The following is a 24,675-nucleotide window of genomic DNA, read 5'->3' as shown; positions in this document are numbered from 1 at the left end:
GTCGTTTCGTGAAGTCGCGTTGGCGCAAAGAAAAGCGATGGCGAGACGTCGCGATCTCGTTTTATGATTATGTAATAAGTAACTGATCGCAGGTCGATGCGGCTCGTTTTCACGATTACTCCATTTAGTGGACCGAAGCATCACTCCATAGAAAATATCCCGTATATAAAAAGGTCAGTAACTAAAATAAGGAGAACGAGTTTCTAACGAGAGACAGAAAAGTGGTAGCACGTAAAAATAATGTAAAAAAAAAATCGAACCTGGCAGGACTCGAACCTGCAGCCTCCTGATCCGGACTCAGATACTCTACCATTGAGCCACAGGTCCAGCTTTAACTTTGACAGTACGAGGTGTATACTGATATAGGGTACCAGAATAAGCTGTCCGTTCCAAGGATGCTCCTTTACGGGGTACGTGAGGCCAACTTAAAGGAGAACGGAAGATATTCAAGGAAGGGTATTGAGGATTTCTTTAGCTACATTTTAGCTACATATGTGTATTTATACAATGGCGTTAGGTCTTATCTCTTGATGTTCTGCGCCTTCTCGCACGGCATCCACCGGCGAGGAATAGAAGAATACCTCCTGCCTGCTACTTGGGACTCTTTAATTACGGACAGTTCGTCGGCGGAGAGCAACCATGCTATCGTAGAGAACGTCCTTGAAGGCAAACAAGAAAGCAGCAGTGAGCACACTCTGGCTGACCTTGGGGCCAATTCCTATAAATAAATATGGAGTTAGTACTGTCAAATGCAATGTATGTCGTGACATAGGAATCCGATCGCACCTTTATACAGGCCAGCCCATCCTTCCTCCTTGATGATCTTCTTGAACTTGTCGTTCAAGCTCTCCTTTGGCCCCTCCTTGTTGGCAACATGCATCCGGCTCTTCACGGTGATGTATGGGTAGGTAATAGAAGTAGCCAGGAGCTTTCCAAGTGCGCCCAGATAGAATGCATCCGTGGCAGTCATCTTTCTCCGTCGCTCAACGATGTTCTTCAACTGTTCGAAGAAAGTATATTGCAGGATAGGGTTGATGACCAGGATAAGCGCTGGCAGGACGCCGGCGAAGAGCGCAGCAGGGCCCTCCTGGCGCAAGAGATCCTTCAGCGTCTCGATAGTCGTCTTCGCCTTTTTGTCACCGCCTTCAGTCGAGGATCGCTGAGCGGTCATACGGGTGTTCACTACCCAGATAGGGTTGGTGATCATCACCGTAGCGCTACCGGCCAGTGCACCCGCAATCATCGATTCTGCGGTCGTGAGCTTCTTTGATGCTCGGCCAGCTTTCGCGGCAGCTTTCTCGAATGCAGCGCGAGTCCATTCGTACCAGTAGTAGTAGACGAAGTTGGTAACGCTGATGCCGAAGACGGCGGACTCTAGGCCAGAGTAAAGTCCGCGGATACCTTCTCGCTTGATGATATGGCGGATAGCCTCGATTGTCGAAGAATCAGCACGCTTCGATTCAACTTGCGCCCGAGTAGAGAGTGTGATCAACGGATAGCTATGATCGCGAGGGCCTTTTGTTAGCGCATTTGTCTAGTAGTGAATGACAGTATTTAATCTTATAGGAAGAGAATCGGAGAAGCGCACGTCAAGATCATGGACAAGATTCCACCACCTGCTCCAGCCAAAGCATGGGCAATATTGTCTCCCTGCTGCGCGGCGATAGTAGGCGCAGGCTTAGGCTTCTGAGCTACAGTAGTAGCGGCTGCTTGAGACTGAGACATCTTGTATTTGGTATATATTATATATTATATACCGACTAATAAGTGAAGGCCGGCGTTCGACGACAAGGGCAGCAGGCGCAAACGAAGAGAAAAACAAATCGATCAACAGCAAAAGCGGCGAAGAAAATAGAAAAGAGCGAAATGGGAGCCGCCGTTATATATAACTAAAAGGCCAAATCAATCAAAGGGCGATCGAAACCCGGCAGAGAACCGAAGCTGCTGTGTCTCTTGCTCTCTCCTTGTGATTTTCCTCATCCCTGAGAACGAAGAAACTCCGGAAGTTCATATGACGTTTAGCCGCGGTCGATTTGCCTCGGCTCTTCCCCGATACGGACACGCTCTCTCTCTCTCTCTCTCGCGTATGCTCTCTTATGTATACACTTCATGGATTTTCCTGCTGAAATGAATTAAATAAGATATGGAGACAATAAGTACATAGATATTTCGCTATGAATGAATGAATGAGAAAAAACCAACACCTGCCAGTCATGGTGATTAAGATGACGTTGCGTGCCTCCCAATGCCCCGTAGCGCCTGAACATTGCTATCATTAAGAAAAGAAAGGTCGTTAAACAGGAGACTTAGCCTCCCAAGGCTTTATCCTCTGCTCCCAATACTCTGCGATGTTTTCCTTCGATTCCGTCCGTATGCAGACCTCCGTTACTTTTGTGATTTCGTCTGCGTTCTGTTCAGGGACCGGAACGATGGCCTCCTGACTGCTCGCTGTCTCACTCTGTTGTTTTTGCTTATACTTTTCCTTTTTACGACCACTGTTGTTGTATTTAGACATCGGGTAGCTATCATCCCCGGTCATGGTTGACATGCTGTATCCTTCACTAAAGACCTTCGTGCTAGGGCCGGAGCTGACGGTGACTGTCGCGAGTGATTTTGGCTTTGGGTGATATGATGACGATTGAGTGTATTTCGGGTATGAGAACCACCTGAATCCCCTTGAAGATGCCAGGCGTGTGATGTGTTTGCATAGAGGCCCAAGAGCGGGTATCGAGGCAGTAATAATGACGAGGTAGTGCTTCAAGGAACCCCACATAGCCAAGTCGGCCATCTTCCAGGAGTAGTCTGAGCCTTTACCCATGCGATGGATGTAGTAAGCCTTCATAACAGGCGCTACAAAGGCACTTTTAGATGTAGACGTTAGTTGGACGGTTTAAATATGCAAGGAGTAAGAAACATACATTAAACTCAACGACATTATCACCGAAAGGGTAATTTTGGTGCGGAGAGGCATCCGCAGGCGTGATATCACAATTACAGGATATCCTGCAAGGATAAGGTCAGATAAACAACAGCATGCTAGATAATAATATTTAGTTAGTATCAAGCCAACCTCAGGAGGAGAAGGTCAGTCTAACCGCTTTGAAAATAAGCAGAGGTCTTCACGACGCTCTTTGCCCAGCATCTCCCTCGAATACTTGGGTTCCAGGCCGCCTCCATAGGCCTGCACTGACCTAAGATAATGAAAACGTCCGTGGTGTTGACAAGAGTGAGAAGGACTATCCCAATGTAGAAGTAAACGGCGTGACGCTTTGCTCTGTCCACGACACGTATGAGCAATAGCATTGCAGACACCTTTCCCCAATTCACAGCCAAGTCATGTATAGGCCCTGAAACCCAGAAATACCTGGTTAGTAGTATAACCTGGCTTTCTGTAAGGTTGGCCTGATGAATCCCAAGGCCATAATCAACAGAGACGTTGACGAGAGCTGAATGCACGCATCCAAATGCCTGCCAGGAAATAGTCAGAACTTGCCCCCGTTTAACACCAGGGAAGAAAAGGAAGACAGTATCGTACCAGCGCCAGGATCATGAAGGCATCATCCCACCCGAAAAGTTTTGTAAGGGAAGTGCGCAACCATACGCGTACTCCAAGCACCAGAGCCGCTATAACAAAAAAAAGCCAAGCAACACAAATGACCATAGGACCTTTATCGTCGCTGGATGACTCCTGGTTGATATCCCAACTTGACGCCATGTTTCCAAGTGGCGATTCTCGTTGCTTAGATGTCGAGTCGTTCAGTTGCTTCGTTGAGATGCCTCATTCGGCGGATCTCGACTGGAAAGCCTTTGTTATGAGCCCATCGGTTGCAGCCAACGGAGTAGTTGGGTAATGTGGGAGAGTATATAGCAATAGGCGCTGGTGACAGTTAGCCGCTCCAAGGCAAAGAACTCTCATGGCGTATTTTACTTCCAGCCCCTTCTCTCGGCTAGGTGGGCAGCTTGGGTCATATATGTCAAATGAACGCCTTCAATCAAGCCTTACGATGACACGGGAAAAGCAACCTGAAATCAACGACACCATCACCACCATGCAGACCTTGACATGGATGCATAAGGTTGAGATCATGGAAGCTTGCGAACGCCTTCATTTTTCGTGATGTCTGACAGCTATTGGATGCCAGCATCGTCCATTCCCAACAGGTACCTTGACTTGCCACACCTTCGGGCCAGTTAAGATTGGCCGTGGCTGCCAACTATGCATATTTATGCTCCGCCCGGCCGTCCCCGGCGTGAACTCGAGCCGCGTTTTAGACCGAAGCTTTGAAACCGGGATGGACAAGGGACGTATAATGGGACGAGCTGGGGAAAGACGCTGTGGCGTTGATTTATGGGTATTCTCTGTCAGGGAATGGTAAGCCAGAGTGTTGACCTGTACACACTTGGCGTTACACTATCTTGGGCTTTGCATATTCTCAAAACGTAGATCCTAGTCTGAACCATGCTGAACAGAGTATCAAATCGATCTCTGAATTAACTATCTCGTGCTCGTCGCGCTTCCTAAGCCCTGGATTTCGGGAGGTCTTATCCATGCATATATGCCGAGGGACATATACGCTGTCGTACATACGGCGTAACATAATATAACTCCCCAGTCTTCGAGAAGATTTATCGAAAAAAGTGGAGGAATTTCAGCTCGCCAAAGATTCAATTCTTAGAAAAAGAAGTGTGCCAATCACTCGTGTTCATTCCTCAAATGATGAAGAGTGATATCAGAAATGAATCCAACATGTCCCAACCAGCAACTGGATGTCGAACCCAGGCGAACTCCTAAAGCAACGAAAACTACTCCGTACTTCATACCTGGTCTGTCAACTAGGTCCCTTCAAGATTTTTTGCCGCTATGGCTCTGTGCCGACGCTCAAAGCTCCCAAAAAAAGCCAAAAATGGGAGGAAGCCATGCGAGGCCCAAACGCTCACTAGCCAGAGGTATTTGTACATCTGGAGATCACCACCGCTGCTCGTATGAAGGATTAGGGTGAGGGTTTGAGGGCTTGCTCCCTTAACCATCCCGTTTCGGAGTGAGAATAGGGCTTGCCGAACGGTTGGAATTGCTGCTCACGGCCTGGCTAGCGATACCATCTAACTCTTATTGCTCTTTAGGTCTGAGAAAGATAACCTCTGCGGATATCGAGGGACCCGACCACCTAGTTTATCAGCACTGAGGTTCAGGGTTATCTTCATTCCGGACCAAGTCAGGGCATTGATCGAAACCTTCAAGCCGGAGCTCTAGGCCGGTTGCTTACAAGCGCCGTATGGCTTTTTTCTTTTCTCCTGTTCCTACTGCTAAAATATGATCAGTTCGTTCACAGCGTCGAGGCGTGGCCTGAGAAACGCCCATATCCACAAAAGGATTTTTTATTTGCCTGCGGAACATATCGAGCGCTCAGCCAGTAATCCGTAAGCCATATTGTCTGTTTAGATCTGTTTTGCATCGCCACTCTACCTCTTTCGAACAGTGTCAAAATATCAGGTGTGGTTGGGATGAGGTTGACATGGTGAAGCCGCAAACATAAACAAAAGAAAACTGCCTCGGCACGGAAAAAAAACACTGACACGTGACTCATCCCTATTTAGGGTGATTATTAAGCAAGTATGTGATCTAAAGAAAAGGGGCAAAATAAAGAATTATAGAACTGGAGATCGAAGGAAGACACGAGACAAAGGAAAGAGTTCTGCATCTACTAGTTGCTCCATACAGGCGGCTACACTACGGAAGACATGCATGTAGGAGAAGCAGGAGCAGGGAACAAGTGGAAACATAATTCTAAGGATAACCTGGACGTTTACGGAGTACAGAATATGTGTAGGTAGGTAAGAGACGGGGTTCAGACAAGGAAACATGTATAAAGGGGGTAAAAAGAAATGATGATAAGAGATGCTTCATTCCATATCGGCTATGGGCGGTAGGGCATGATTAGTTATCTGAAGCAAGCAAGAGACAACGGCAGATGGGTTTATAATAAAGGAAACAAGGGGGTGATAATGGAATAAACACACACATACACACATACACAAAGCCAGAAGTACGGGGAGCGCGGCATTAGGTTTCTTTTTCTGTCATAAGGCGGGTAGATGCCTGGCATTCCCGCAGTGGTGAATGAGCCGTGGGACTGGACGGTTCGGGAATGGGGCTGTGCTATGGGAGGGGTGAAGAGTCAAATTCGTCATGGTATGGTACGCATGGGGGCACACCGGTAGGTAGGAAGGAAGCTGGATAGGTTATGTATGTAAGACAGATCCGGACTGGATTGCAGAAAAGAAGGGAAAAAAGGAAGGTAGATAGAAAAAAGAGGAAGAGATAGTGAAAGAAAAACCAAGTGTAAACAACCCATTTAAAACGACATTAAATTAAACCCCACCCCACCCAATTCCGGTTGAAAAACTGCGTTCATGATGCCAAATCTCACGCCAAAGGAGAAAAATTAGGGCACGTTGTAGCGTGGGAAGGGAGGCAAGGCATAGCATAACCACAGCATCGGTCGAGGTGCAGGGAGTAAAAAATGGAAGGTGACTTAGCAGCATGAGCTGCCGGAATTCGACTGGACTCCTTGGCCCTGGCCAACCTGGACGGTAGGCTTGTTGTTGACAGTTGCGGTACCCATCCGTTCTTTGATCTGTCTGGCCATGGTCAAGAAGGCTTGTTCGACGTTCGAGGCGTTCTTGGCGGAGGTCTCCAGGAATGGAATACCAAGACTATCAGCGAACTCCTGCCGTGAGATGCATTAGCATGAGGTTTAATATTTAACGGAGATGTGGGAAAGGGTGGTGATATGAACCTTTGCAACGGTGTATTCAACGACCTTCTTGTCTTCCATATCGCTCTTGTTGCCCACGAGAAGCTTGTTGACGCCCTGTGTGGCGTAACGGTCGATTTCTTGCAGCCACTGCTTGACGTTGTTGAACGAGTCCATATCCGTCACGTCGTAAACCACGCAGATTCCATGGGCGCCTCGGTAGTAAGAGGATGTGATGGTTCGGAATCGTTCTTGGCCAGCGGTATCCCACTGTTAAACAATATAGAGTTAGTGACAGAACTCAGTTGGCATTAGTCGGTGAAAGGCAGCAGGCAGCAGGAAACTTACGATCTGAAGTTTGACGGTCTTTCCATCGAGCTCGATTGTTCGAATTTTCTATTCCTTGTTAGAACGCTCCTCTATGCTCATATCATGTAAAGCTCCCACGTACGAAGTCAACGCCGATGGTAGAGATGTAGCTCTCTGTATAAGTATCATCTGCGAATCTGAGAAGCAAACAAGACTTTCCGACACCGGAGTCACCGATGAGGAGAAGCTTGAACAAGTAATCGTATCTAACCACGATCAACCCAAGTCAGTATCTAATAAACCGTTCATATGCATGATGACGACTGCAGCCTGGATGGGGGTATTTTTTTCCCCGAAGGGTACGTAGGAGTCGTCAGCCGTTGGGGGGAAGATCTATAGTAGCCACGGAGCGGTTAGTTCAGCTGTTTCAACTATATTTCCATCGGATAGGGCATGGTCCGGGGCCCTGTGGGAGGACAGGGAGTCGCTGGTTGGGAGGAAGGCACTTACTACTCAGGAGTCATTATGAAGGCGACAAGGTGGTGATGGGATAGTGAGAGGGGGGAGAGAGGCAAAAGGCGACGTCAGATAGCTGGCTGCTGGTCGGCTGGAGGGCGACAGGGTCGAGACGGGCGGCGGTATCAGGCTGGCGGGTTGAAGGTGCTGTGGTCAAGCAGAATGCTGGAGATGCAAGTTTGCTGCTGGTCGATGATGCTGCCGTTGCTCTGCTATGCTTTGCTGGCTTTGAGAGGCGGAAGGAAGAAGAGAAAGAGCGAGAGAGGTGAAGGTTGAAACAACGTGATACGCTGCGATCCATGGCCGCGCTAGGCTGTTTTGGGCACAATAAGGCGGAAGTATAAGCGGGTAGCCTCACCGGTATTTTTACGCTACGAGGTACACGCATGTACTTTACGGCGCAGCTGGAGCTACACTTGACAGCATACGCCAGCGGTAGACACGCGTTAACATGTATATTATGACGTTAAGATACATAGAGATTTTGGTTTTGGAGCTGCTCATGTGCTCGGTGCCAGCTGAGTGACATGTAGGGAGCGAAAGAAAATGCATAGGGAGTTATGCGGATTTATAAGGCAAGCTGGACCATGTGATGTGAATGGCTGCTCGCTTATACGTAGCCACGCTGGGTGAGCCACTCGAGGATAGCCTTCTCCTCTCTCTCGCGGTAGCTGGCGTTGGACCTGATGGTGTCCGCTGCGATGACAAGGGCACGGTCGTAGCCGTCCTGGTCTTTGTCGGCGAAGAACTTGGTGATGTCCTTCTCAACGTCGTTATCAGCGTACTTAATCAAGCTGAGGCGCAAGAAGCGCTGAAGCAGGACCTTATTGGCACCCAGCTTCTCCTCAACACGTCCCCAGTTGGCCTTGATGAAGTCCCACAGGAGGTAGCGGCCCTTGGGGTTGGCGGCCAAGCCCGACCCACCAGTGTGGACGTCCTGTCCGGAGACCTTGGGCGAGAAAAGGAACTCCAGGAACTCCTTGATGAGCTCGGGGTCGGTGGCACGGGAGAGCGCACCGAGGCAGATCTCCTTTCCATCAATGCTGGTGTTGGTCTCGTACTCCTTAACGAGGAGGTCGTACTCAGGGCGACCGCCCTCTCCCATGTTGATGGAGAAGATGGCAGATCGGAGGTTGGTGTGAATGGCAGTCTTGTCACCATCGGACCAGGCTTTGAAGCGGCGCTTGGCCTCAGTAACAGTGCTGTCGTATACATGTTAGAATTACGGTTGGATAGATAGGTGAGATGGGTGGCTTACCCTTCGTGGCCAGAGCGTCCGGCAGCAGCAATGAGGATCTGTCGGAGCTGCTTGGTCAAGAAGTCATCACTGTCCTTGAATTCCCAGCCGATCTTCTCAGTGGCGGGAGTGACGAGTTTGCAAACATAAGCCTTCAAACCCTTAGAGATAGCCTCATGGGTTCCAAAGATAGATCGCAAGTTACCGAGGGAGGTCATGATTTGAGCCCAGACACTGGGAGAAGTTAGTAAGAGCACTCATTAAAGAATGAAGGGTAACATACAGGCAGTCAGCCTCATCCTGGAACTTCTCAACAAGAGCGAGCAGGGATACGGTGCTTCCCTCGCCAGAGACAGCCAAAGAGGCAGCATCGCCAATCAAGCCGATTCTGTCCTCGGAGCTGAGGAGGTTTCTGCTGTCACCGAACTTGACGAGTCGGTCTTGTGGGTAGTTAGTGTGGTAGAAGCCACACTGGTCTTTGTTAACCTTGTAGAACTCGCTGCAGTTGATTTCAGTAACCGAGTCTGACTTCTTGGTCAAGTTCCGGATGTTAGCATTCTCTGCCTTAGGGCCGGATTTGATGCCAAGTGGGATCCACCACATAGTCTCGTCCTCCTCTGGCTTGACATCGCCAGATGCAAGGAATCGTCTTTGATCAACGTTGATCTGGTTAGTCTGTTCAGTAACGTTGACGACGGGGAAACCGATCTTGCGGATCCATGGGTCCTAAAGCCATTCAGTATACATTGTTCAACGATTAGTGGAAAATGCAGAACGAACCATAAAAGAAGTGACGTCCTTTCCAGACACTTCACTAAGAGCAGACCAGAGGTCGTTGGTGGTAGCATTTCCTTGAAATGTTGTCAGCATTATCCTAGTAGTGACTGTAAGGCTAAAGTTTGTTACCATATTTATGGGCCTTGAGGTACTTGGCAACACCCTTGAGGAAAACTTCCTGGCCAAGATGGCTGCTCAACATGCGAATGACGGAGCTTCCCTTCAGGTAGCTGATGTGGTCGAAGATCTGATCGACTTCGAGGGCGTTTCGTACTGGGACTTCAATGGCGTGGGATGCGCGGAGGGAGTCGAGTTTCATGGCTTGTTGCACACTCTCAGTCTGTAAAACTGTCAATATTGGAGCTATCTAAGTTCAAGGTACCTCTGCGGTGACGTACGACAAACTGTGACCAGACGTTCCATTCTAATGACTGTTAGCTTTGGTTATGCCGCCTAATACTATTTTTTAGGGGAAACTCACCTGGGTGGAAGTGATCCACGGCAAGCCATCCGACCCAGGTAGCGAAACCTTCGTTGAGCCAGAGCTCGTTCCACCAGTCCATGGTGACAAGGTTACCGAACCATTGATGAGCCAATTCTATGCTCGATTAGTAAGGTGCGGATTGTGGGGGTATGGGGTGGTTAATATGTGGGTATAAAGCATACCGTGGGCAACAACGTAGGCAACACGGTTTCTGTACTTCTCATCAGACTTTCCTTCCTCGAAAAGGACAGCAGTGGTTCTGTAGGTGACAAGACCCCAATTCTCCATGGCTCCCATCGCCTAGTAACTGAGTTAGTATACTAGCCAGGAGTAGTATATAAGATGGAGGGCCGGGCTTACAAATTCATGGACGGCGAGCAAGTCAGACTTGGGGAGAGGGTAGTCGATCTCAAAGACCTCAGAGAAGTAGTCCAAGGTTTGGGAGGCACACTCGAGGGCAAACTGGGCTTGCTCCTTGAGGCCTCTGGTAGTATAAACACGGACTGGGATGCTGGCGCCATTGTACTTGCGCTTGGTCATGGTCTCGACATACTCGAAGTCACCCACAGCCCAGGCAAGGAGCTGTAACACGGCATCATTAGTAAATTGGCCCTTTTCTGTGGAGACAGGCAATCCTTACATAGGTGCTCATGATAGGAGTCCTCTCGAAAGAGACAAACTCAAGGTCAGGCTTGCTACCCTCACGCTTGCTCTTAACGGGCATGTTGCTGAGAGCTGTTAAACCTTTAGTAATTTCGATCTCAAAGTCGAAAGTAGCCTTGAGATTGGGCTCATCGAAGCAAGGGAATGCCTGTCTGGCATCACAGGACTCGAATTGGGTGCTGAGCATGTAGTGCTTGTCTCCAACTTTAGGCGTGGCAGGTCCTGGAGTAGCTGCCGATTGGTATCCAGCACGGCAGAAACCAGCCATGAAGTTGTTGATGGTTCCGGTGAAGGAGATGGTCAGCAGCATATCTGCTGGCTGTATCTCTTGGTCAAACTTGAAGATGGCACGCTCAGACTTGCGGTCATATGAGATGTCGGTGGCCTTGCTGCCGGCACTTCCTATGGGGCAAGTCAGCACACCATGTCCAAAAACGCACCCACAACATACGAAACTAAGCAGATATACCATCTTTGGCAGAGATTTCAGCTGACTGGACGTCAATTGCCTTAACATTGACCACAATCTCCTTAGTAGGACGCGTGATCTTGGTGTCTATCTTGACAGTTCCCTTGTATCCCCAGTTGCCGCCAATAGTGAGATCGTACAACGAGACATGGTAGTGAGATGGCTTAGCCCTGTATCTATATCAGCAACGCTCTGTTTATTTCCATATCTCCTGGCTTAATGTGGTCCTACTCACACGTCTGGCAGCGTCTCCCTGTCGCTCGGATTCATCGTGCGGAATTCAGCAGAGCAGGATCTTTTCTGGAGTGGAATAGCTAACCCGGCAGACTTACGAGCAGCAGCCGGCCTGACAGTAGATAACGACGATAGAGAACGAGCAGAAGAAGAGGAAGAAGGGGAAGAGGAAGAAGTTGAAAAGGAAGATGAAGTAGAAGAAGAAGAAAAATAAGAAGACGAAGAGGTCAAGAGGGGCCGAGGGGTCCGGGAAGAGGCAGAAGAGAGGGGCAGCGCGCCGGAAGAATAACTCGCAGGGCGGACGGCATGACGTCGCACTCCATGTTTAGCCGCAGCGACGCTTCTTCCCGCGCGCCCGCCACAGCGCAGCGCCAGAGCGACCACCATTACCACCAGGACGCCTACAGAGCTGACGGCGGGACAGACACGCGACCTATAGCAGGCCGACAGGCAGCGAGACGTAGATGGGATATATAGGCCTGCAGGGGAGTTTGGTGGACAAGCTTCGGTGAGCTAGCCGGCTATCTTGGCCCCGTTGGCCGTTGAGTATTCAATATTCCCTGTAATTAGAAGCTATGCTAACAATTGATATAGTAAAACAAGAATAAGAAGAACGAAGAAGGAAAAGAACGACTGGCTTGGCTACGTGCTGGACGTGGTAAAAAGTCTGCAAGCTCCGTCGCTATCAAACGCGACGATACGAAGGTTCCAAATACAAAAAATCTCAACTAGTGAGAGAACCCTGCAGCCGCGACTCCTGCAGCCAAGGCGCCAGAAGGAGATCGACTTCACGCGAGAAGACTTGATCTCTAGCGCGGCAGCGTCTCGAAACAAGCACCCCAGAGAAGCTTCTCAAATGGCACACTCGGACGAAGAGTACAGTGACGCAGTGTCGGCGGACGAGCTGGACGAGAACCTCGAGGAGGAAGACGAAGACGAAGATGACATCGTTGACCCTCGAACGGCCGGCAGCCGGCGAAGGGATCGAGACCGAGGCGGAAAGGGCAGGAAGAAGAAGAAAAAGAAGCAGCACGGAGGCGCGGAGTGGGAAGTAGCTAGGACATGGGAGACACTGGTAGAAGGTGCCGATGGGACCATCACTGCCACCGTAGACAGCCTTCTCGAAGCTGACAAGAGGAAGAGGTGTGTTTTTCTTGTTTACTCTGGGAAGACATAGGCCATAGGCTGGTTGAGTGAAGCACAGGAAGTTGATAATTTGCAGGTTGCTCAAAGACACAACGCCCTTACAGCGAGGTATCATACGACACATGATACTCGTCCTCGATCTCTCCTTCGCGATGGCGGAGAAGGACCTGCGACCGACCAGATACCTCCTCACCCTCAGATATGCGCAAAAGTTTGTGCAAGAGTTCTTCGAGCAGAACCCCATCTCGCAGCTGGGAATAATGGGCATGAAGGATGGTATAGCCGTGCAGATCAGTGAGATGAGCGGGAACCCAACCGAACATATGCTGGCTCTTCATGCCTTACGGTCAGAGGACCCAAAGGGCCTACCGAGTTTGCAGAACGCGCTCGAGATGGCCCGTGGATCCCTATAGTGCGTTCTTAATTTTCACCATTGATACATACGCAAGCTAACATTCAGCCAAGTCACACCCCATCACACGGTACTCGAGAAGTTATCATCATTCTTGGGGCCCTCCTCTCATCAGATCCAGGTGATATTCACCAAACTATCACCTCCTTGGTAGCAGACAAGGTACGGGTAGGCATAATTGGTCTGGCTGCCGATGTCGCCGTATGCCGTGAAATATGCGCCAAAACAAACGATGGCAACGACTCCAGCTACGGCGTGGCCATAGATGAAAAACATCTATGGGACCTCCTACTGGACGTCACCACTCCACCAATAACATACTCACAACGCTACTCCTCTAGCTCCTTGCTAATGATGGGTTTCCCTTCACGCACCGTAGAGCCCTTCCCTTCGCTCTGTGCATGCCACTCGAAACCGGTTCGAGGTGGCTATATGTGTTCGCGGTGCGGAAGTAAAGTCTGCTCTTTACCCGCCGAATGCCCAACATGCAACCTCACACTCATCCTCTCCACCCATTTGGCGCGATCATACCACCATCTTTTTCCATTGATAAATTGGGTTGAGGTTCCGTGGAAAAGGGCCTCGAGAAGTATCAGCTGTTTTGCCTGTGGCAATCTGTTCCCTGCTGTGCCCCCACGAGATAAATGGGATAAAAGAGATAAATCTATCAAGGGTATGTCTGTCAGCAGCAGGTATGAATGTACTGTGTGCCATCACCACTTCTGCATCGACTGCGACGTCTTTGCTCATGAGGTTGTGCATAACTGTCCCGGATGTCAGAGCGGCAAACCCCCGGCTGTTGGCTCTAGCCACAATCCAGCAGCAAATTCCCAGCCTCATACGAATGGCCACTCTCAACCTACCAATAACGGAGATGCCATGGACACTGGTTAATAGTTTTTATGTGCTTTCCACCGCCGATTCCTTCTACGATGCAACGACCTGCTTTACCCATGTATTATACCTGCCGTCATTTTTGGAACAAGCACCTTGCTCCACAAAAGCAACTTCACCCCATAAAGGAAAATTTTGGCGTTTTTAGTCTAGTTGGCTCATTGCAGTCTGACAGCATGTCAATATCAAGTTCTAGTTTAGTCAACACTTATCTCAAATCTAATGGCAGATGCCATCTTTATGCAGAACCAACTTGACCTTTGTATCTCGTATACCTCAAAAATTGCATGCGACGAGATATGCAAGTAATGGTCACCAACTCCTTTACTATAATCATTAGCTTTTCGCTCCTGCCCAGGATGACAGTTTCCAAAAAAAGAAGACTCAACCTTAAAACGGCGCTAAATTATCCGCTCCCGGTATAATATTCGTAATATTACCGTATTTATCATACAGCCATCCGTGCCTCGGCCCTTTATTTAGACGTCATTCCGTAGATATCCTATTCTATCACTAATTCACTAGATCTAACAATCAATGCCTACCTCAACCCTCGAAGGAGCAAACGAATACTTTTTGTAGAATAGTTACTGGGCCGATCACCTCTCCAACTACCTTTATACTGATATCCAAGAGTACACTCGATATACAAGCCCACGCAGCCAGCAATGGCTTCCCCCGCAATCCCATCTACAGATCCAGCTCCGACAAGCTCGACATCAGATTCTATCGATATATATCAGACTCTATCCTCTTACTCTTTCACTGAGGATCCGGAGTTCAAGCTCGGTCTAGCGGTTATCCTTGGCCAGCCAGGAACTCCAGCGACAGATGAACAGATCAATAGAACAGGCGACCTTATTATAAAAGCGAAATGTTTCTATTTCTCAAAGTATGCCACTGGAAGCTGAAGAAAGAGTACCCTTCACTGACACATACGGACTTCCTTAGGAAATTTGCAATTCAACCTCCAATTAACCATATCTCATATAAGCATTGGCTTGAGCAGCAATCAGAAAATAAAAATATACTCATACCTTCAACGTCGAATAATAATAATGATAATGAGGCCGCACAGTTGGAAACAGCAGCTATAGCCGCAGTGCTAGAGGAGGGCAAGACAGAAGAAGAACAGCCTGTGTATCCATCGTCGTTTGCACGAATTGTGGAGCTTATCACCACAGGCCAGCCGATACCGGGAATTCAACAGATACCTGATACTGTGCTAACGGGCCAAGAGACAGCTAGTACAGCCCAACGGAGACGGAAGCCATGGGAAAGGGACGAAGGAGAACAAAAGGAAGAACTTGAACAAAAAGAGGATAAAAGGAAGAAAAGTGAGAACGAAAATGATGAGAAGTAGAGTGGTAATGTCCTTGAGGTTGGAGATGACAGTCAGTCGTTTACTGGTCCTGCCAAACTTTTAGACTCGTAAATCTGACTTCTCAGATGTCACTGTCATGAGAGGAGGAATGCACAACACCTAGTGCTACCATTATCCTTTCAGCCACAACCCGAGCGTTTAACGCCCACAGCAAGCATTTTCGAAGATTCTTATTAACACTTATTTTTATATACAAACATCATTTAGTTTATGATATGTATAGACGGTTGGGATGGATTCTATAATTTCAGTGGTTATAAACTTCCCTTTATGGAATCTCCGCAACTAAGTGCTTTCAAGGCTATCATACATGAACTTATCGAATACAAACATAACGTATCAATGACCAAATAACCCCTTAACCTTCACATACCCATAATCCTATCGAATTGCCTCTTGGGCAAGCTTCTGGCGGAAATAGAAAAGGTAAATGGTGATAAGGTAAGTAAGGGATGGCTCCATGATAAAAGAAGAGTGAAACAAATAGAAATACCACACAGTAACCTCACCGAATACAACATGTTGGAGACTGAACCCTTCAGGTAAACCAAAGCACCGGGTAGCTACCCATGCCTATTTGGATAAGTTCATCTTCACGGCAGATATGACAATTTAAGAGAATGAAATAGGGAAGTAAGGTAGACCCGAACAGGGGAAGAAGGAATTGGAGAAGGCATGAATAACAGAGATGGATAAAAAAGAAAAGAAAAGAGGAATCAGATCGGGTGTTTGTCAAGGGACCTTCAACAAACCAATGCGCAGATATGAGGAGTTAGGGCTTTGAACCAAGCACGACGTCCCCGCACCCGAGAATCCTAGAAAGAAGGAAGATAGCTGTAAATTAGACTCCGATATGAGTATCACTTTCGTTATTCGCTGTAGTTGAGCACTGAAAGTTTGCATCATACAATATGATGTTAGCGAGTTGAGGGGAAATCTGATTCAACGGAATGGAGGGTAGTTGCTACTCCACTGAGAGTTGCGGTTGAACCTAGTACCATTCATAGTGCTAGGGCCACGGTCTTCAGAAGGAGCATTGAAGCGGCTGATTTGAATGCCCGCACCTGGTCCTGGACGAGTAACATGGTTAGGGTTGCAGCATAACATGGCAACACGGGACCCAAACTTGGAGCCCCTAAGAGAAACCATGTGTTTGCTAATGCGTATATGTTAGTCTAAAGCAATAGGCGTGATTTATAGGTGCACCAACCGAATATGACCTGCAACTAGCTCACGGTGCTGGTTCCCAGCATTCAGAAGGATCCATTGAATCAAGTAGTTTCCATACTGGTCTCCGGCAACTGTTCATATTAGTACGGAAAATCAGGCAAAGTGCTAGTTAGGAACGCTTACTATCAATTAGAGGCATGCGGGGACGGTCAGGGCGGCCAGTACAGACTCTAGCGAGGTACCTATCGAGGAACTCAGTTCCACCAATTTTCAAGCACTTCTCCACAACTTTGGAAGCAAACTGGTCCATGCTGTAATCGGTAACCCAAGCTAAAATGTGTTCAATCGCACGGCTCTTATCAGGTGGGGCACCATGTTCACAGATATGTTGGATGCACCAATTGCCAAATTGGCCATGTGCTAGAAGGTCAATTTTTGCGAGAACTTCCTCAATTGCTTGACGCTTCAAAAACATTAGCATGCTATAGAAATATTCACTTGTTGTTGGCATACCTTCTCATCCTCAACGCAATTTTCAAAAATATTTTGGACAACAAGACTCCCAGTCTCGCCCAAGGCAACCTCATGCCACATTCCTCTGAGTGCTTCGTTAACTTTAGCCATAATCTGTGGTGGTTCACCACTCCAACGGAGTTCAAAAAGTTTCTGCCACACATGACAAGCGTATCTATGAATTACGGTCTCGGGGATACGGCGAAGTAGCTCATGGACCATAACCGCTTTATGCTCCTCTGGGACACAGTCAAATGCTTTTTGAATGACATGACAACCGAATGGGTCCATGCTTAGGCTCAAGGTATTCCCACGAATTGCATTAGCAATAGAAATAACCTGCTCTGGAGTACCGTGCTCAAAGCAGCGTTGAACAAGGAAATTGCCAAAGCGATTGATCATCAACGGGTATGCCTGATTGGCGATTGCCTCAATGATTTCATACTTCTGCTCAGATGTGCCAACCTTAAGCTTCTGCTGAAGGAAAATGGATGCCTGTTGATCGTTGTTGCAAACGATCTTGTCTACGATATATTTCCAATCGCACGAAACACTTTTGTCTAGAAGACGACGATAATTCAATGGCTCAAGCGGAGAGACATACGTAGAAGCAGCTCCGGTAGTGGCCTAAAGACAAAATTAGATTAGCTTAGCTGGAAATTCATGAAGTTAATTTCAATACTTACAGAAGAAGCCCAGGATGCAGGGGTAGCCGGGTACGCAGTAAACTCAGCTGCCATGGGGGACAACGGGGTGCCAATTGGGCGGGGCTGATACGTGTTTACAGCTGGATAGGTATTTTGAGGCTGGAAATTGGCAGCGTGTTGCTGACTAGCGGGCCTAGGGATGGGAGTCAAAGATGGAGGGAATGTACCCCATGGCGAGGTCTGGGGAGGGAAGCATGAGGATCCGCGATTAACTTGAGTGGCACGGCGGCCAGTGGGTCCTTGAATTTGAGGAGCTGGTTCTGCAGAATAGCGATTGTCGAACCCATAGGGTGGGCTTGCGTGACCCGGAACCATACGTTGGTTGACCGGAAACCCAGCCTGGGGGGTATATTCCGGCTGACTTATGCGCGTTCCCCAGCTCCTAGTAGAGTCAGTGCTCATGTTAGAGTCGTGAAACATGATATCGCGGCCAATCTTGTCAACGTTGCCAAAGTTGTTCACCGGTGGCTGGGGTTGGGCATTCCATAGGCCACGGGCTCTATTGTAACCCCCAGCAGAGAGGGCGTCTGAGATATCAGAGTGAGCGTCATCTTGCAATGACCATTGTTCTTGATGTTGGTTGAACTGGCGAGTGGACGCGTTGAAAGCATTCTGCAAGCTGCTGATTGTCTGCTCAGTAATCTCACGGCCGCCAAAGTCAACTTCAGATGGTGGTCCCATAGCTTGATCCAGTGTCTGTTTGATAACACGGGTCTGGGCAAGCTCTTGCTCTTGTAAAGCAATGCGAGAATTCGCAGCTTCCAATTCTTGCTGCAAGCGGAACATCTCCTGGGTATCCATACCTTTTCCCGTATTCACAGTATTCTGCCAACCGTTCAAGTTTGGTTGACTGGACGTGGTAAGCGGGATGGGCCCTTCAACTGCTGGAGGTAATTCCGTATGGTTTACAAGCGAGGTAGCATTTTCTCCAGATGGCTGTCTTGCTAGACGGGGCTGGGCATCCATGGATTTCGTGACTGAGCTACCAGCTGGACCACCTGAGTTGTTGTCCTTTGGAGACAGCTTTGCAAGGATCTGTTCCATGACTGACTGAGGAACGGAAGAGCCAGGTTGATCAGCCTTCATTTTCTAGGAAAATTAGCTAAAAGTCTTGACATCACGCAGATTGTATGATGCAAGCCAATGTTCATTCACCTTATCGTCCCCAGCCGGAGGAGCGTTTTGAATATTCCCCAGTTTGGACGAGACGAGCGGGTTGGTTCCAGTAGTAACCGTGCCCAAATTCATCGTTCCCTATTGTCAGGTTAGAAAACTCTGGGTGTATCAACGGCAAGGGTCTATATGGTGTCTAATAAAGGGGCTTCTTTTGAAGGTACTTACCGAGCCTAGACGCCCATGAGATGCAATGTTACCTGCAGGGTCAATGTGAGCTTTGAACTGAGTAGATGGCTTTTGGGACGCGTTAGAAGAGTCCATGCCTTTGTAAGACATGATAACGACCACTTCAACACAATATTTCTGGCAAAAGTAAGGGTGATAAGTAAAAAGATAGTAGATAGAACGAGATCCTCGAGGAACTGATCCAAGTCCCGCAGCTCTGACAGGGTGGAGAGGTAGGATGATATGCAAAGAACTGAGAAAAGCCCACCCACCAGGCTCTGATATCACAGGAATCTGGCACCTCGACGCGTGTGAGCGACTGATATCAACGCAGCAGAGAATCAGACGAAGCTGTAGAGCAACAGAAGATGACGGGAAAACAAAACAAGAATGCTGTGAAGTAGATGGAAGAAGTTCAGGTTGAAAAAAAAAAGAAGAAGACAGAAGAAGATCCGGAGGAGAAGATAAAGCAGAAAGAGCCGACTAAAAGAGAAAGTATGAGCTGAGATCAAGATACATGGAACAAAATAACAAAGAAGGCAAGGAAGTCGAGCTGACAAGCAGCAGAAGGTGAGGTTGAGGTGGAAGAAAGCGTGATGGTGATGATGATGATGATGATGATGTTGTTGTTGTTGTTGTTGTTGTGGCTTAGAAGTTAAGAAGTTAAGGTTGAAGTTGAAGTTGGAGTTTTCCGAGGCCAAAAGGGGAAGAAGGGCGGTAGCAGAAGGAAAAACAAGGGCAATATCTGCTAGTGCCATCGCCGGCAGGTTCCTGTTAGTAGACATGGCATTTACATGCAAAACAGCAACAGCTACGGCCATGGATAAAAATATACGATGGTATAGGGGTATAGGGGTATCACAGCAGCAATGGATAGAGCAAGCTCTATCTATTCTTGATAGAAGACAGAGACGTATATCACCATACCATTTATTGAAGTCTGTCTATTGTATATGTTAGTGAATAAACCCTACACAGCGCTTCGTTTCTAATTGTCACATAGACAGCAGGCCTAGCTACTCAAGCTCAGGAGACATAGGATGCCGCAGATACCCTCCACTCAGAATCGAAGAAGCCAGCGGCATAGAGAGAACCTTGTCCCTTCAATGGAGTCCCCTTGTTGACGACCACGAAGTCAGGCTGGCCAACTCCGGTAAGGACAGGGACCAAACGAGCAGCCTGTTGGAGGCCAGCCATATCGTATCCCCAAATAACCAGTTCTAGACGCTCGTCTTCCAGGGGTCGTATGAAGATGGCACCGAGGCCTGTCTCGAAGGGGTAACTTGTTGTGCCCTGGGAGGTCTTGATGGCCAACGACTCTGTCGAAATAGATATAGCAGAATTACTGTCTGCATTCCCATTTGTCGAAGCACCGAGCAATATGGTGACGTCGTTGCCTGCTGCATTAGTTGCATTGCGAGTGGGTGCGACGGACGAGATGACACAATCAGCCGACAGGTACTGGAACAAATTCCGGCAGGTTTGCAGGGCAAGATCCCGAGTTTCATTGGTAGTAGCAATTACGGTAAACGGTGCTCGTGTGCGGAGGATTGCATTCACACCAGCCTGTCTACCATATTTCTGTGAAATGGTACGCCATGAACCATCTCCAGAAGTCCACTTCCCAGCATCATCCTGCGTGTACCATGTTGTGGTAGAGTTGCTAGGAGTGACCGGGAACTGAGTGGAGCCATCAAGTTGAATATTTAATGGAACCTGTGATCTAATTGCACTGGTCTCCAGATGGAAACGGCGGATATTTCGTGTCTTGAGCTTCCAGAGTCCACCGTTTGTCGGGTCTCGCTCAACATCAATGGAACCAACCTTATCAGGAGTATGTGATTGATCAATAAATATACCCCCTCTAGAGCCCATATTACCCGCAGGCGAGAGAATGACCGAGAATTTCGGGGGAAGAAGGTCGGTGGCATTTGGGAGCTTGACATATGTATAATAAAAGTCCTTGAGGAAGTCGGAAGTCATGATCCCAGTGTACCAGTGGTTTTTACCTGGAACTTCATGATACTTCGAGGGTGAACCACTCTCTTGCAACAATCTATGCATCAGACGAGAATGGTATACAACCACATTATCGTCAGAGGCACCATGCTGTTGATATACGGGAATTCCCGCGAAGTTATCAACTAGAAGCTCATGCTTAAAGTCCTGACGCGCTCGATAAAACATAGATGCCAACAGAGAGTCCGCGTTATGCCACATGGAGTATGGAACATAATCTAGTTAAAATACCATAAGTTAGGGTTCTCTGTAGAAGGGGAGAGCATACGTACTCTCAATCGAGGTGTAGCCGGCAACAGGCGCAGCAGCAATGATTTTATCGGGATAATGGGAGATGGTATACCAAGTTCCCTGGCCTATCCCTAGTTAGATTTATATTAAATACCAGTGACAATCCGTACTTACCGCCGTTTGAGTGTCCAGCTATTATCCAATCTCCGTCAATGACCCCAGCTCCGGTCCAACCACTGTGATCAACATAGTCGTTAAGTGCTTGAACTGAGTTTTGTAAGTCGGCAAATCCCCAGGTATCTGAAAAAATCGGTTAGTCAGGAATTTCAACAGCTAAGGGTTCGAAAGCCTACGCCAATCATCTCCACTCCAGGGAGTTACGCCGCTGGGGAATAAAGTCCATGCGCAGATATCAGATATCCCATCGAACATAGTCCGGATTATCTCATCACTTGCGGCCTGTCCTGCTCCGTGGAGACCTAGCAATACTGGGAGTTTTGTCCCATTCCCTAGATTGCATAAGGAGGATGTTGGAGGCCGCATAGTGGCATAAGATACCACTCCTCCTGGGTGTATAAAAGTGTTTTGTTGGACTTCTGACAGTTTCCGTCGTGTAAAAGTGATGGTCACGGGTTCCGTCTCCTGAACGCTGGAGTTTCCAGGCAACTTATATTCGAAGGACAAAGACACTGAGGATGGAACATTGGTTTTATTGTTTGCCTCGATTGTGAATCCAACTGCGCGGGATTGTGTCCCCTCTAGCTTCACAGAGTTGTTTAAAAGATTCAAAGAAAAGCCGGAGGCCTATAAAAGGTTAGTCATGTATATGAGGGTATAGGATTGATAACTCTAACCGGGGTGTCAATTTCCTTGATGCCAATCACATCAACAGAGTTTCCCATTGTATTGTGAAGGGTAACGGAAGCATATGGGCTAATCAACCGATTTTCAACAACATCCGCCACGAGAATACTCTTTTTGTCCACTGCAAGGGTTTTAGGCAACTCTTGTGCAATAAGCGTAATATTGATATACGGTTCGCCAACGGCCCCAAGAGCCCTGACATCACGGACTACACGAAGGTCAATTGTGTGTTCTCCAGGGGTCAAGTCCAGAAGAAGTGGGGCTCTGCGGAAACCAAAGAAATCTCCACCAAAGTACGACTTGTTGTCAATTCGGTATTCCCAGATCCTATCCGTATACAAAGCGACGACGGAGTCAGGTTTTGAAACGGTCAGATTTCCACGTGCCCAGGCTTGGTACTGCTTTGCATCCCACCCGTAGACTTCTTGGAGAGATGTCAAGTTATCTGGGGGTAAATTGATATGGAGTACAGTCTCCTTTGGATCAGCAGTTTGGTTGACATATGTTGAAGCTATGGACCAATTTGCAAGGCCATTAAGTGCCAGGGAGCTGTCAAAGCTGGCCTTTGGGTCATATTTCAGAGCCTGAAAGCCACCATATGCCTCCAGTGGGTCGGCACCCCAAGACGATTCTAATAAACAATGTTAGTACTTGGTGCTTGGTCATAGAATAAAGCCACGTACCCCTAGTTCCTATCTCGAAGGGCCCAAGTACCTGCCAGGTCTTAGAAAAGCTAGAGTCCTCATCAAACTGTAGTTCCGGGCCTCTGTCCGCCGAATTGGTTGTTGCATCGACACCGTGACATGTCAACAATGGGATGCAGACCCAAGTGGCTATCTGGTAGTATTTCATACCTCCCGGGTGCAATAATCCCGTTTGAACGGTAAAGCTGCCGACTGTATCAGTTGCCGAGTTGTGAGGTAATAAATCAGCAAAGCCGTGGATCCACCGAGAGCACAGGTGGAATGTCCAAAGGACAAACGACGGTATTATATGCATTTTCCCTTCGCAGTATGCTATCCTTCGCTTTTTTGATGATTTCGACCCGGACTGGCTAAAGGACGCCAGGTATCACTGGAATGGTCAAATTTTTGGGAACTTTGACAATCTTTTAGAATAATATTTTGAACCGGACAACAGTTGAAGCCTCGATCTGCCTTGGCTTGAAGCGAAAGCACTTCCCCTCATTATGACGGCGAGGTTGAGTGGTCAGCTGGATGAAGCATTGGAGAAGTGGCAGCTAATACGGAAGATTAGCCTTTTTTTGTCGAAATAGCTTCGTTCAACGTCAAGAAGTCAGATAGGAAAAGTCGTCATCTTCCGCTGAAGGACCAAGCCATTCACCGGAAATCAGCCAAACTGCAGCGATCACCGTATGAGACCCCAATTCCTGAATTCTCAGACCAGTTTCTCAGACCAGTTTCTCAGACCAGTTTCTCAGACTGGGAGAAGTCGTAGTTGACCTGGTGGTTCTATGGTTCTGTGCACAGTGTAAATTTTGGTAGTCTTGTGTTCCAGGCTAGTGGCGTAGAAGCCGACATTACTACGGGGTATAGCACCACCTCCCAAATTGTTTCCTAGCCATCTTGGTGATGATTTCCTTGCGGGGTTCACCGACATTCCGTCAGTCATCTTAGCAGGAGACTACTTCATGGCTGCATATCTCATCATTGGCTCTCCTGCCAGGTTGAACAAAAGGTCATTCCTCGCTCGGAGACAAACGTCTTTCAGCTGCCCGGATTCCGGGCGAGTCAGGAAGCGAGAACTGCAGGCCTAGCCTGGCGAGGCTTCCCGCATGAAGTTAGTTTTGGCAAACAGAACATAGCTGGTGGCGGCATGGTGTGGAGGGACATATGTAGTGTTTCGACTTTAGGGTGGTTTTTGCCCCCAAGAACAAGATCCAATGGAGGCTCAAAACTTGGTTTTGGGTCAAGAACCTTGAAACCTTGGACGGTCCGTGGCACATCACGTGAATGACAGCCGCCGCTTATGTAACTAGATTCATTCCTGCGGCTATAAATAGCAAGGACGTCTGTCAAAAGGTGCCTATAAGCGCCGGGGAAGTGTAGACGAAAAGGTAGAAAGGAGCCATCTCCCGCATCAGGTATGAGCAGAAGTCAATGATATGAATAGTCCAGGATCCATTGGAAATTCATAGTAAGAGTTGAAGCATGAAGAACGATGTATAAGCCGACTCCCACCATGTTTTTACATATTTTTCCCCCTACTTGCTCGAATACTACCATTTCCACCTGCCTAGCTTACTATGGAGTAAAGCCCCGTCTTAGGGCAAGGCCTCTGTTTTATGTGTATCCCCTAGCCTCACCAGACTTATGCCTATCCTTTGATTTCCCCCTTCTTCTCCCCATTTGTGCCTTCTTTTTATTCATCCATCTGATCCCCCAACTTTCCTAGCCTTCTAAATATCTAACCCTAACCTAAGGTTAAATAGAAGGAGAGTAATCGAATATTAAGTAAGCCAGGTATGGCTAGGGTTACATACACAGACCATACCATCTTACCCTAAGAAGGGAGCTCTACCCCATATAG

At 48.1% G+C, this 24,675-nt stretch overlaps 9 protein-coding genes and 1 non-coding gene across 10 annotated transcripts; 3 read left to right on the top strand and 7 right to left on the bottom strand.

Moving 5' to 3' along the window:
• Positions 1-255: 255 nt before the first annotated feature.
• On the bottom strand, positions 256-327 carry MGYG_10540. Its single transcript has one exon. It is a non-coding gene; the product is annotated as a tRNA-Arg (tRNA).
• Positions 328-605: 278 nt separating this feature from the next.
• MGYG_04171 (peroxisomal membrane protein PMP47B) lies at positions 606-1,725 on the bottom strand (the record flags this gene model as incomplete). The annotated part of the gene is made up of 3 exons (XM_003173949.1): positions 606-718; positions 787-1,499; positions 1,589-1,725. 3 exons carry the CDS (start codon positions 1,723-1,725, stop codon positions 606-608), a joined length of 963 nt encoding a protein of 320 aa, XP_003173997.1.
• Positions 1,726-2,293: 568 nt separating this feature from the next.
• Positions 2,294-3,715, bottom strand: MGYG_04170 (integral membrane protein; the record flags this gene model as incomplete). Its single annotated transcript, XM_003173948.1, has 4 exons — positions 2,294-2,861; positions 2,919-3,036; positions 3,096-3,468; positions 3,536-3,715. The coding sequence occupies 4 exons, from the start codon at positions 3,713-3,715 to the stop codon at positions 2,294-2,296; spliced, it is 1,239 nt and encodes a 412-aa protein (XP_003173996.1).
• Positions 3,716-4,736: 1,021 nt separating this feature from the next.
• MGYG_04169 (hypothetical protein) lies at positions 4,737-5,251 on the top strand (the record flags this gene model as incomplete). Its single annotated transcript, XM_003173947.1, has 2 exons — positions 4,737-4,996; positions 5,122-5,251. The coding sequence occupies 2 exons, from the start codon at positions 4,737-4,739 to the stop codon at positions 5,249-5,251; spliced, it is 390 nt and encodes a 129-aa protein (XP_003173995.1).
• Positions 5,252-6,533: 1,282 nt separating this feature from the next.
• On the bottom strand, positions 6,534-7,253 carry MGYG_04168 (GTP-binding protein ypt1; the record flags this gene model as incomplete). Its single annotated transcript, XM_003173946.1, has 4 exons — positions 6,534-6,728; positions 6,798-7,025; positions 7,104-7,151; positions 7,203-7,253. 4 exons carry the CDS (start codon positions 7,251-7,253, stop codon positions 6,534-6,536), a joined length of 522 nt encoding a protein of 173 aa, XP_003173994.1.
• Positions 7,254-8,190: 937 nt separating this feature from the next.
• Positions 8,191-11,480, bottom strand: MGYG_04167 (alanine/arginine aminopeptidase; the record flags this gene model as incomplete). The annotated part of the gene is made up of 12 exons (XM_003173945.1): positions 8,191-8,782; positions 8,839-9,051; positions 9,101-9,543; positions 9,598-9,701; positions 9,724-9,934; positions 9,993-10,018; positions 10,076-10,192; positions 10,261-10,378; positions 10,439-10,660; positions 10,719-11,143; positions 11,211-11,380; positions 11,446-11,480. The coding sequence occupies 12 exons, from the start codon at positions 11,478-11,480 to the stop codon at positions 8,191-8,193; spliced, it is 2,676 nt and encodes an 891-aa protein (XP_003173993.1).
• An 820-nt stretch (positions 11,481-12,300) lies between these two features.
• Positions 12,301-13,896, top strand: MGYG_04166 (stem-loop protein 1 suppressor; the record flags this gene model as incomplete). Its single annotated transcript, XM_003173944.1, has 3 exons — positions 12,301-12,587; positions 12,667-13,002; positions 13,056-13,896. The coding sequence occupies 3 exons, from the start codon at positions 12,301-12,303 to the stop codon at positions 13,894-13,896; spliced, it is 1,464 nt and encodes a 487-aa protein (XP_003173992.1).
• Positions 13,897-14,564: 668 nt separating this feature from the next.
• Positions 14,565-15,259, top strand: MGYG_04165 (hypothetical protein; the record flags this gene model as incomplete). The annotated part of the gene is made up of 2 exons (XM_003173943.1): positions 14,565-14,788; positions 14,848-15,259. 2 exons carry the CDS (start codon positions 14,565-14,567, stop codon positions 15,257-15,259), a joined length of 636 nt encoding a protein of 211 aa, XP_003173991.1.
• A 963-nt stretch (positions 15,260-16,222) lies between these two features.
• On the bottom strand, positions 16,223-19,122 carry MGYG_04164 (meiotic coiled-coil protein 2; the record flags this gene model as incomplete). The annotated part of the gene is made up of 7 exons (XM_003173942.1): positions 16,223-16,436; positions 16,491-16,581; positions 16,634-16,913; positions 16,964-17,590; positions 17,650-18,759; positions 18,826-18,924; positions 19,012-19,122. The coding sequence occupies 7 exons, from the start codon at positions 19,120-19,122 to the stop codon at positions 16,223-16,225; spliced, it is 2,532 nt and encodes an 843-aa protein (XP_003173990.1).
• A 915-nt stretch (positions 19,123-20,037) lies between these two features.
• Positions 20,038-23,124, bottom strand: MGYG_04163 (hypothetical protein; the record flags this gene model as incomplete). Its single annotated transcript, XM_003173941.1, has 6 exons — positions 20,038-21,248; positions 21,303-21,386; positions 21,436-21,561; positions 21,615-22,065; positions 22,116-22,756; positions 22,809-23,124. 6 exons carry the CDS (start codon positions 23,122-23,124, stop codon positions 20,038-20,040), a joined length of 2,829 nt encoding a protein of 942 aa, XP_003173989.1.
• Positions 23,125-24,675: the final 1,551 nt, after the last annotated feature.

The sequence above is a fragment of the Nannizzia gypsea genome, genomic scaffold (assembly GCF_000150975.2).
Source record: "Nannizzia gypsea CBS 118893 supercont1.3 genomic scaffold, whole genome shotgun sequence".
Classification (NCBI taxonomy): domain Eukaryota; kingdom Fungi; phylum Ascomycota; class Eurotiomycetes; order Onygenales; family Arthrodermataceae; genus Nannizzia; species Nannizzia gypsea.
This window is presented reverse-complemented; position numbering and strand designations above follow the sequence as displayed.